This window comes from Phallusia mammillata, chromosome 7 (genome assembly GCF_965637545.1).
Source record: "Phallusia mammillata chromosome 7, kaPhaMamm4.hap1.1, whole genome shotgun sequence".
Taxonomy (NCBI): Eukaryota; Metazoa; Chordata; class Ascidiacea; order Phlebobranchia; family Ascidiidae; genus Phallusia; species Phallusia mammillata.
In genome coordinates, this window is record NC_137258.1 from 13,404,364 (window position 1) to 13,416,668 (window position 12,305).

General features: G+C 35.0%; 1 protein-coding gene across 1 annotated transcript; it reads left to right on the forward strand.

Annotated features, from left to right (window-relative positions):
• Positions 1–28: 28 nt before the first annotated feature.
• Positions 29–12,255, forward strand: LOC145238552 (glutamate--cysteine ligase catalytic subunit-like). The gene is made up of 16 exons (XM_080101755.1): positions 29–174; positions 248–543; positions 618–730; positions 4,169–4,285; positions 4,345–4,410; positions 4,468–4,584; positions 7,605–7,663; positions 9,746–9,951; positions 10,030–10,163; positions 10,225–10,346; positions 10,415–10,527; positions 10,589–10,786; positions 10,919–11,063; positions 11,240–11,319; positions 11,379–11,499; positions 11,564–12,255. The coding sequence occupies exons 2-16, from the start codon at positions 391–393 to the stop codon at positions 11,752–11,754; spliced, it is 1,935 nt and encodes a 644-aa protein (XP_079957881.1). The 5' UTR covers positions 29–174; positions 248–390; the 3' UTR covers positions 11,755–12,255.
• Positions 12,256–12,305: the final 50 nt, after the last annotated feature.

Sequence of the window (12,305 nt, forward strand, 5' to 3'; positions counted from 1 at the left end):
TTGCCATTGCGCTTTCAGACTAGGGTATGTAAAGACTATGATGTACATTCTGATATAATTTGTTCAAAGCATGGGGACTAAACTATTTACTTTCACGTGTAAAAGCAATACTGTGTAGGCAACTACAGTTTGGCTAAAAATTCTCCCACGTTTCGTACAGTGAGCTGCAAAAAGGTAAATAACCGCTAGAACCGGTTTACGCCTGAATTTCTTTTGTCAGCATGACTCAGCACTACATTTGTCGTAGGGGGAAAGTTCAACTATGTTTGGCATCGCTTGTGCACTGAGTTGTAGTGTGATTGTAAGTTGTAACCTAACGCAACTGAGCTGAAGAAAGTAGTTGGTAGCTGAATACTTTTGACAATAATAAAGATAATAATTTTGTTGCAAATGGGATTACTTGATTTTGATGGCGACCCTCTTGATTGGAAGGACATTGAACCACATGTTGAATACGTCAAACATCATGGAATTTTGCAATTTCTAAATAATTATGATCGTCTCATGAAAAGGCCGGAAGATAGTTTAAAATGGGGTGATGAGGTACAGGGATATGGTTTTAAATAACTTTTTTCAAATATGTTTTTTTTATTTATTTTAAACTTTTACTTTTTGAGGTTGAATATATGATTGTACGGTTTGATCATGATAATCGACGGGTTCAGTTGTCCTTGCGAGGAGAGAAAATTTGTGAAGAACTACAGGAAAAGGAAAGAAAAAACATGAAAAAGTAATAATTAAAACTGAATAAAGTAGTTAAATAACCTTTTTCTTAAATATTATTAATATTTTATTGCATTAACTTTAACTTCTTAAAGTTAACCATTAACTTTAACTTCTTTAACTTCTCAGCAATACTAAATACAAAAAAACAGATTTTATGAAATATAGAGAGTCGAAAAGCTTGTATTTGAATCTTGTGGGCCTCCATAGCAACTTAACATAACAACACTTATCCACATGAATAAATCCATCGCCAATCAAGAAGTTTCAGCATTTATTGATATTTTGTAACAAACTAAAAGTTAGGTCTTTAGTTAATAATCCATAAATTTTGTGGTGGTGATTACATAAAACAATGCAGGCTACATCTGTAATGGTTCAGTTCAGGTTTAATGCAAAAACCCAATGTAACTCCAGTGTAGATTTATAAAACCATGTAATTTTTGCTTAAAGTTTGTTTTATGTTTAATGAAATAAACTGTTCAAATCAGTTCAAGGTTTAGTAGCAGCTGGTTCTCTTTAACTGTCTCATGCAAGTTTGTTAGACACATTTGGTTCAAAATGATCATTATAAACTCATTTAAAATTACACAAGTGACAGAAAATTTGATTCCTGTAAATTCTGACCCTGTTTAATTTAGCACTTTCGACATTAAAAATATAAATGACTATACTTCAACATTTTACTGAAATGGTTTTAAAAAAGAGGTTATGGTCTTGGCTATGGTTAGTGAGAAAAAAATGCTACTTAAGCTTAATAATGCTAATAAAATGACTGTAAACAATGATGTAAAAAGACTGTGTATGTAATGCGTTTGGATAAAATGTGGTTTATTTTTGTACATGGTAGTTAGAGAAGTGTTGTTGCTTAAAACACCTTTTGTAGTCAAACATTTAAACATTGACTGACTTGGACAAATTTTCCGGGACCGTAGTTTAGATCAGTGCTCTTCAACCGGTGTGCACGGTGCACCCTAGGGTGCATCAAAATATGCATGGGGTGCACCAGTATGAAGGGGTATACAAGGGTGCATCACAAACTTTTAATGAACCATTAATAGGATATTAGAAAAAAGATGTAGGTTTCAAATGATGTATAACCAATGTAAAAAAAAAAAAACTTTTTGAATGTTTTATCCCCGTGTCAAGTTTGATAGTGTCTGTGTTACAGTCGGGTTATATTAGGACATCGAGTTTTGGATTTTTCGCTGGTGTTTTTCAGAAAATTCGCGAACATATGCTTAAGTATTGGTAGCAATTCAAGCAATTTTTGTGAGCTCTGCTCGACATGATGATATGCATAATGATTTTTCATGTCGCTTTTATCTCAGTTTTACCTTTTTAAGTAAACAGGGTGCATGAGTTCGTCACAACAACTTGAAGGGTTCACCAAGCCAAACACGGTTGAAGAGCACTGGTTTAGATCATTGTGGTTTGGTATTTTATTAGTTGGGTGTGGAAGCCCATCAGTTTCCCCACTAGGCCCCTGAAATGGATGAATCTTAAACAATGTCCAAATTAGAATTTGACAGTGTATATAATACACTATTTTGAGGTGCATATTGTTGTGTTTCAGGCCCCACGCCCCTTTAACCCTTAAAATATGTATAATTAGTAAACATTGTCCCAATTGGATAAAATTTTGACAGTTTGTACGATACGTCACTTTTTGGTTTCTAGTAATGTATTTATGGGTCCCCTTCCCTGAAGGGGACACATATTGATTTTGCTCAAAATGTTTTTGTTTTTTTCTTTTTTTTTCTTCTACCCAAAGTTTGTCCGACTCGTTTTTCCATCAAATCCTTGATGGATTTGGATGAAATTTACATAGATGGTAGATGTAGTTATGTAGATGTGCATCCCACTTTGTTTTTGTTGATAACCCCAGTATTTACCCCGCTAGCCCCCTAAAATAGGTATTTTCCCCTGAAGTTTGTCCGACTCGTTTTTCTATCAAATGTTTGATGGATTCGGCTGAAATTTACACAGATGGTAGATGTAGTTATGTAGATGTGCATCCCACTTTGTTTTTGTTGATAACCCCAGTATTTACCCCGCTAGCCCCCTAAAATGTTTTTTTTCCCCCGAAGTTTGTCTGACTCGTTTTGCCATCAAATGCTTGATGGATGTGGCTGAAACTTATACAGATGGTAGATGTAGTTATGTAGATGTGCATTCCACTTTGTTTTTGTTGATAACCCCAGTATTTACCCCACTAGCCCCCTAAAATGGGTATTTTCCCCCGAAGTTTGTCTGACTTGTTTTTCTATCAAATGCTTGATGGATGTGGCTGAAACTTATACAGATGGTAGATATAGTTATGTAGATGTGCATCCCACTTTGTTTGTCCGGATAACCCTAGTATTTACCCCGCTAGCCCCCTAAAAGGGGTGAGTTTGTAAACAATGTCAGAATTGGCTAAAATTGGGATAGCTTGTAAAGTATGCCAATTATCGTTATTGCGCCATTGCAGTTTGGGGGTTGTTAACAGCCCTTTGACGTCAGAAACATTAACGGTTGTTGCTCAAAACACCTCTAGTGGTTGAAATTTTAAACGTTGGCAGATTGGACTGAAATTTTGCAGTTCTATTGATTGGTTCCTACTTTTAAGTTTGTGTGTGTTGAACCTCAATTAGTTATCCTATTAGCCCCCTAAAGTGAGTTTTTTAATTTAAATAGTTTTTACTCCATATAGCATATTTAGATATGCACAGTACCAATCACTGTGTTTGTCTTCACAATACCAAAGTTACTTATTGTTATCTATTGAATTGCATTATTTTCAACTTTGCATGTGTGGGGACCCATGAGTTTTTGCCTGCAGAAACAACCAAGGTTATAAAAGACGATGGCTAATATGGGACCCAATACAAAATAAACATGGGAAATATATTTATGTTTTCAAAAAGATCATAGTGTATGTGCAAGGGCAATATGTGCTAAGCCACCCTTCTAGTTTAACCTGTAGCCCCACCATTTTACCCCTAAAATGGTTGAATTTTCTAAACAACGTCCAAATTGAAGGAAGTTTGGTCATTTTATAGAATACACCATTTTGAGATGTTGTTTGTGGTGTTTTACCATGTATCTCTACCATTCACCACACTAACTCTTAAATTAAATAAGTTTTATTAACAACTGTGGAATTGAATACGATTTGGATAGTTTGTATTTTATATTGCATAATTATTTTTTTTATCGCCCAGTTTGAACTCATAGCACCAAAACTAATCTTGGTTATCTTTCTAAATGCAATATTTACAACTTTGAATGTTTGGGAGACATGCAAGTTTTTGCTTGCAGAAACAAACAAGGTCAAAAATTGTTGTATATTTTAAAGCCCAAATTTTCATAGAGAATCTACATAACTGTTTGTAAAGAAATAGGTCATAGTGTATGTATATGTGCTAGGCCATCCTTTTAGTACTGCTTTTGTTTATGATAGTCTGGTATCTTTATGGAGACAAGAATATGCAACATACATGGTGGAAGGAACACCAGGAATGCCATATTTAGGATACATGGCCCAATTTAACGTTGTTGAAGCAAACATGAGAATGAGGTACAAACATAAACCACTTCTTTAAATTGTTGTATTCCATATTCTGTGATATCTTGCAGGCGAAAAGAAGTTCAACAGTATTTAAAACCTGATGAACAAATCATGAGCTTGACAGTTTTTCCGAGGTTTGGTTCATGCTGATGTTAGATTTGAGATTTTGGTTTAAAACCTTTTGGATACAGGTTGGGTTGCATTGATTTTACCGACCCGAAGCACACTATTGTTGGACCTGAATCTAATCCTGTTTCAAGATCTTTGTTCTTTCCTGACCAGGCAATATGTAGTCATCCCAGATTTCCGTAAGTGGTATTTTTTTCTACAAAGCGTAATATATGTACTCATTCTGACATATTATCTTCTCATAATGAAATGTTTTATTTTGGGTCCTCTTCCATGAAAAGGTCACAGATTGTTTTTATTCTTCTATCTTTCTAAAGCTAATTTGGAAGACATTAAAGTTGGACATTCGAGGTTGACCCAGTGGTTCACACACAGGCCCCCAAAAGGTGTAAAAAACTGTTGATCCTTTCAAAAGTACATAGATTTTAGACTGTACATTTGGTACATTGCATAGTACAGACAAATCCGGTTAATCGCATATCAGTTAATCACATAATCCGTTTAATTGCATCACAACCACAAATCCCAAACCGTCGCCCATCGTTTGTTGAGAAAATCGTCCGGTTAATCGCATACCGTTTTTTCCTATAAACCGGATATTTGCATCTATTTTCAACCAAATATGCGATTAAACGGATTGATGATCTCCATGTGAAAGTCTAACAGACTGAGTTTTTCGACTAAAAAACGACGATATTATAGTAAAATCAACCGATCTGTGCGCAGCCTTAACTAAGCAATCCTTTTTAATATTGTGCATGTCTAATTGCTTGCCACGGAGCAACAGTTTAAAATTCAACTGGAATTTTGTTCGATTGTTTTAATTAATGTAAAAGGAAGACCAACCTTAGCTACGCATTAGTTTTTTTAAGATAACTATTCCACTAACCGTTAATCCCAGTTTAGCTGCACAACGTTGGAACGGCTAAGTGTAGTGCTTTTGAATAAATTACATGCAAATATTTCCGGAACTCCTCTGGAGGTAATGTACGTGAAAAAGATGTAGATGCATGTTTGCATTCTACACCAAAATCGCATCTAATTTCAACATTCTAAATGACACGTCTCAGCCATAAAATCTTTTTTGAAAGTTAATAGGAGATTAAATCGGCGTTTAGTTTACCGCTGTGCGATAGCAAGAAGTAGTTATCTCAAAGCCCGCCAAACACGTAATGGTTGAAAAAAATGTTAGATCGCAAGTAATCACACTATGTTGTTTAGATTCACGTAATTGGTAACATGCCAATGATTGCCATATTTTATGTCTTATATTCGTGACCTTGTGCAACTTATCAGGTGGATCATAAATTTTGGAAGCAACGATCACACGTTGATCATGTGGCAGTCATGCTAATCTTGCAGCTGCAGTTTTACTGAGTAAACGAAAAAGTAGCGCCGCAATCTTAGTCTGTAATGAAAATGAATTATTCTTTTTGTCAATTGGATAATAGGTTATAAAAGAAACTAATGCAGCTCACCCTAGCGCCCTTGCACTGTAGAATGTGCCAAAGTTGTAAGTTTGACCGGGTTTGGACTTGCTTACAAATATGCACCCAGCACTTGTATATTAGCACGTGTATATTAAGTGAGAGGCCTAGCACATTTATAAGGAAAACTGCCCAAAACAAGACTAAAACGTCATAAACCGTCGTCATAGGGAATTTCCCAAATTTCAATGTTGGGCCCTTTAGCTACGATGCGATGTAACACATCTTTTCAAATAAACCTGACTGCAAGAGAAAGCAAAAATCAAGCGAACTGTGGCGTGTGCGCCAATTAAAGAGTGCATGTGCATTTCTACTGTTTCTTCAACACACGTGATTGCACCATGGCCACCACAGTTAGGAAGCATGACGTCATGTGTTGCGCTGAGAGTAATAAATCTAGTTTTGACTTGAGAGTACTTTTTTCAATTCTCGGCAACAAAAGAGAGAAATCACTGCTCCGTTGTCATAGTTGAGCATCACTGCAACTTTGTATTAGCTGGGAAAGTGAAAATGGGCACTTTTGTTAACGGAAGGTACTGTTTACATAGCAACCGGATTATCGCAAATTTCGGTTAATCACATCAAATGCCCTTGGCAAATCGATGATGCAATTAACCAGATTTGTCTGCATTAAAAAGGCATTTTTAAACTTGTCTGATTTCTACCCTTTCACCCTGAAATATTCTTTTTTGGGGATTCATAGACTTAAGTAATTTTAAACAATTGTTAATATGGTCCTCTTTGTTTGATTTTTACTCTTACAGTGCCAAATATATGCAAAATGTTAACTACTGACTGATACATAGATCTTGGAAAACACAGTACAGCTGTTTTTAATTTTTTTCGTTTTGGGGGCCTGTGGGTGAACCGCTGGGTCGTTTGGGGTCAAACTTCAGGAGGATCAAATTCGGAACAGTAACTAACATCTGTGCAAATTTGAATAAATTTAAAGCACTCTTTCTGGACCAAACGCATTTAACAAACCAGCATTAGACAGAAACGAATATTTTGGGGTTTAAGGGGTGAAAATGGGTAAATCTTTTTTAAGGTACAAAATTCTTTGAAATACCTTATATTGCACCAAACAACAAAGCATATAACTCCTAAATGAAGTACTTTAGCAAGTATAGCCGTTTTCACGTTTTGGGGGGCTGTGGGTGAACCGAGGGGTCAAAATTCACATGGACCATCTTTAGACCAATATCTATAACGTGTGTAAATTTGAAAAAGTTTGAACCATTCTTTCTTGACCAAAACGTGGGAACAAATCCGCGTTAGACGGAAAAAAAATATAGACAAAAACAACATGTGTCCCCTTAGACCCATAATTATCAGTTTTGTTCCATCAGAAACTCACTAAATGATTATTAGGTTTCATACAAGTCTGGCTAAAAGTTGCTGATAAACATCAGAGTTAAAAGTTGGTCAATAAAACAGTCATAGTTCTAAAAGCTTTGCCTGCCACACAATGAGGGTGACTGGTCAACTTTTAGGTATTGATTTGCTAAAGATGATATATATTGGAGGATTTTTACCAGTTTTTATTGCTTGTAAAAATATAAAGATTGACCTCATGTTTTGTACTAATTAGTCCTTTGGAATGTAAAAAATCAACATGATTACATTATGTCAGTTAGTGGAATGTTGTGTACAGTAAATTGTTTTGTAGGGTATGGAATCCATAAAATGTATTGTTTTATCCTGTTTTTCAGATATCTGACACAAAACATTAGAAAAAGGAGAGGCGAGAAAGTTGCTATTAACATACCAAGTAAGAACTATAATTTTATGATAAATAATTTACAAAGGCTCTTTCCAGAAGAGGCTATACATAATAACTTGGCAAAATACACTTTTTAGGTTTTTTACTTTTACAAAGTTTCGTTTGTTTTTGACAGTTTCATTGGTTTTAGGCTCTTTTCTTCTTTTCTGCTATAAACTTGAATCTTTTATGATAAAGCAGATAGCAGTGGAGCTATGTCAATCTTCACTGTATTCTGTGATTATAAAACTGATCCATGTCCATTTCCAGTGCTTATGTGTAAAGTTTAGAATGGGACTTGCTTCAGACCCAGGATATAGACCTTTCAAAAATGTCAATTTAAACGAGAAAAGGGGTTAAATTTTACATTAGTTGGAGTTTGCATATGTTTTTCTTGTGTAATAATAGCGTGTTAAAAATAGATGTGCTGAAATTTTAATAGTTGTTTGCAGTGGGTTTCTTGTTGGATTGCGGTGGTTTTTGCAGAGCGGGAAATCTCTCCTCTGCTTCACACACGATCAGACATACTACTAGGCAGGCTTTTATATGACTATAAATCAGCTGTTTTAGCACAGTAATTCTATGTGGGGTTATTAGTGTTAGCAAAAAATAATATATGCACCAATTTTGTACGGTAACCAATTCACACAAACCCATTTGTTTTTGCGTGCTAAAACAATCATTTGTGTAGATCGAATGGTGTGTATAGTAAATCGCTAAATAGGATATAGAATATATAAACTGAAACTATATGGGACAGCCACCTTTCTAGTTAAATATTAGACTTTTTCATTTTTATGTCCAGAATTATAAATTTAAACTGAGCTAAATGAGTCCTGAATGATGCCAAATGAAAAAAAAAAAACTAGAATAGTGGTTTTTCTATATATTGCCAGTTTATATGTACTACATCATATTTAACGATGTATTACATATACCATTTACTATATTTTTAATGGATATATATTGGGTCCCTATCTTTTTCCTGGCACTTTATAACATAATTGTTTCTGCAAGCACAATCTAATGGGTCCCCACACATATGCGATTTGGTAACAGTAAAAATAGGGCACAATCATTGTTAAACTGGAATAGAATTATGATTTTTAATCCGCACATAGCAATCCCTGGCGTCGTTAAGTTTCTACATACCAACAATACGATTGCTTAGCTGGGCTTTTTATGTCCAAAATCTGTTCTGAAACAGTTTTATTAACGCTTTCAGTTTGAGAAGTCATGTTACACAGGTGTAACAAATTGTGCTGCGTTTCGGGGCTGTGGGTGAACCGAGGGATCAAATGGGGTCAAACTTCACATGGACCATCTTTAGACCGATATCTATAATGTGTGTAAATTTAAAAAAGTTAGAACAATTCTTTCTTGACCAAAACATGGGAACAAATCGGCGTTAGACGGGAAAAAAAGAAAACAAATATAGACAAAAACAATTTGTGTCCTCTTCAGGGAAGGGGGCCCGTAATTAGCTTCCAGACAGGCAAAAGCCCTCTATACTATTGTAAAAAAAATTGTTTGAAAGCAGTTCTTAGACACAACCAAGTTTTGTTTTGCACTGGCAACATCTTAATGTCTAATTATGGGTCCCCTTCCCTGAAGCATTTTTGCACCCCTGGGTTAAAGTGTAAATGCCATGACAAAATATGCTAAGCCACCTCTCTAGTTCTTTTTTACCTTTGAACTTTTTATACACATGGCAGAAAATAGGTGCCTCTGGGCAGCACAAACTTGGTAGAGTGTGACAATGTCATAGTTTGAATCATTGTAGTTTGATAATTATATAATTGGTTCACATTTGGACAGAATGTAGAGCATGTTATTGTGGTGTGTCTATTGCCTTGTTTTAACTATATTCCTACCAATTACTGATAAGTCCCCATGAAATAGGTGGATTTATTTTTAGCAGTTTGTAGAACAATTTAAAACTTTGTCTAAAATATGTAAAGGTTAGATGTCCATTAAGTGTACAGCATAACCATTTTTATTGCAGTAAATGTGGATTACGGGATTAAATGTATAACAAAACACTGTGGGAGCCATTGAAAGTGAACTTACCTTGTTTTCATAAATTGCCAGTTTTTAAAGACAAAAGAACACCATCTCCATTTGTTGAAACTTTTATCGATCCTGAAGCTAATGCTGCAGCCAAACCTGACCACATTTACATGGATTGTATGGGTTTTGGTATGGGCAATTGCTGCTTACAGATGACATTCCAGGCATGCAATATTGAAGAAGCAAAATTGTTGTATGATCAGCTGGCTCCAGTTTGCCCTATTATGGTACAAATATTTAAAAAATAATATGTATAATTTTTGAAATTTTGTGAATGGTTTTTATAAATACTCTTTTTTCCCCAGCTTGCTTTAAGTGCAGCTTCTCCTATTTACCGAGGTTATCTCTCTGATATTGATACCAGGTGGCAGGTAATTGCAGGCAGTGTGGATGATCGTACAAAGGAGGAAAGAGGACTAGAACCTTTAAATAAAAACAAGTTAGTTTATTTATTTAGTATAGTTTTGTCTTATTTTGAATTTATTCCCTGATGTTTGTAGGATGCGAATTCAAAAATCCAGATATGACTCAATTGATAGTTACCTCTCACAAAACTCTGAGATTTTCAATGACATTAAAGTGGAGATAAATGATGATGCAAAGAAACTACTAAAAGATGCAGGTTAATTGTATTAGATGTAAATCAATTAGGGTTTTTATGTCAAATAGTAATGTTAAAATTGTTTTCAGGCCTCGATGAACTGCTAGCCAACCATGTTGCTCACCTGTGGACCCGTGATCCGTTGTCCTTATTTTCTAAAAAAATTGAGTTAGATGATGAAAATGAAACCGATCACTTTGAAGTAATAAAATTGTGCAAAAATATAAAATAGTTAGTGTTATGAAGTAATTTACTTATTTTAGAATATTCAGTCAACTAATTGGCAGTCTATGAGATTTAAGCCCCCACCTCCTGGCTCTTCAATTGGGTGGAGAGTGGAATTTCGAGTCATGGAAGCTCAACTAACGGATTTTGAGAATGCAGCCTTCGTTGTTTTTATTGTTTTACTCACTAGGGTGATTCTGACATACAAGCTGGATTTTCTCATGCCTATATCTCATGTAAGGTTGTTAGTAATATGATTTCCTTTACATGATTTACATTTAAAATGCTGTTGTGAAAGTGTGGTATCATGCATTGTTACCAAAAATAACACCATGCATAATATATGTTTCAATGCAATGGTTTTGTAGGTTGACAAGAACATGACTTGTGCTCAAGAAAACAATGCAGTAAAACTACAAAAATTTTATTTTCGAAAAAATGTTATTACCAGTGGTACTCCATCTTGTTGTACGCAGTTGTGTTCAACCAACACTGTTTGCCAAAATGGAGAAGGTACATAACCCGATATATATTACCTATTATCCTAGTTTCTGCCTGGTAGCTTAACATTTTATTTTGGTACTATCCACACTAGGTCTTTGCCATGATGCATGTATAGTTGCTGGGTTGATAATTTAAACCCAAAGCATGTTACCAATAAACAGCAGTAACATATAGTGTATCTTTAGAGGCATCACCTATTGGAAGCTCTCAATCCAAGCCGGCAATATGTGAAAAAATGTCGATTGATACAATCATTAATGGAAAGGTGTGTTTGCAAATAGTCTTATGTTTAACAGGTCAATATATATGCATCGTATTTTTAAGGCAAATGTGTTTCCTGGGTTTATTCCTCTCATAAGACGTTACTTGGACAGTGTTGAAATTGAAGTTAATGCACGTTGCACAATAACAGAGTATTTAAATCTGATCAGCAAGCGTGCAACAGGTTTGTTTGCAATGCAGATTGCTACAAAAGGTATTGTAACTAAATTACAAGTTTTGTTTGTCAGGAGAGTATATGACTGCTGCTCAATGGATGAGACATTTTGTTATGTCCCACCCTGATTACCACCAGGATTCCAAAGTAAATGATTCCGTAGCTTATGATCTCCTGGTGAGATGTGACCAAATAGAGAAGGGAGTTGTCAAATGCCATCAGCTGTTTGGAATTCCACAGCACAAAAGCGAATACATTAACTAGCAATGGTGGATGCAAAGAGTTCTCAAAACAACGTATATTATGTGACCTTTTAAACTGGATACTTTTTAATTTGTTTTATCGTTTTTCGAATATCTTCTCGAAAATCATAAATTTTCAACTTTAAGCCATACCCTATTTAATTTTGTGTTCATTTTAAGCACTTAGATATGTTGAAAAGCCTTTTAAATACAAATTTACCATTCTTAACTATTCACTACTGATGGTGGTATAAAGTAGTAACAAAAATGGCTGTGTTTTTATCATTATAGGGGAATTCTGGTGTTAAATTGTGTGGCCTTGCTGGTGTGTGCATCATACTGCAGTCTAAAAATGTAATTTCTCTTTTCCCTGTTGATCTTGCTACTTCTAGTGCCCAAAACAAACCTTTTTTAGGAGGAATGACTGCCTCTGGCAAAACATTCAACCTGTGATGATTAAGTAGCATTGCTTCTTCCACTGAAGCAGCAAATCATGTAAATAAATTGCATTATTCAAAGCTAAGGCTGTTGTGTGTTGGAATACCACGATTTAAATCCTACAGGAAGAATTGT

Excerpts from the sequence above, each read along its gene's own strand:
- LOC145238552 (XM_080101755.1), top strand. The coding sequence starts at position 391 with ATGGGATTACTTGATTTTGATGGCGACCCTCTTGATTGGAAGGACATT. Across the intron at positions 10,347-10,414 it reads GAAACTACTAAAAGATGCAG|GCCTCGATGAACTGCTAGCC; the intron begins GTTAATTGTATT and ends AATTGTTTTCAG. Across the intron at positions 11,500-11,563 it reads GATCAGCAAGCGTGCAACAG|GAGAGTATATGACTGCTGCT; the intron begins GTTTGTTTGCAA and ends TTTGTTTGTCAG.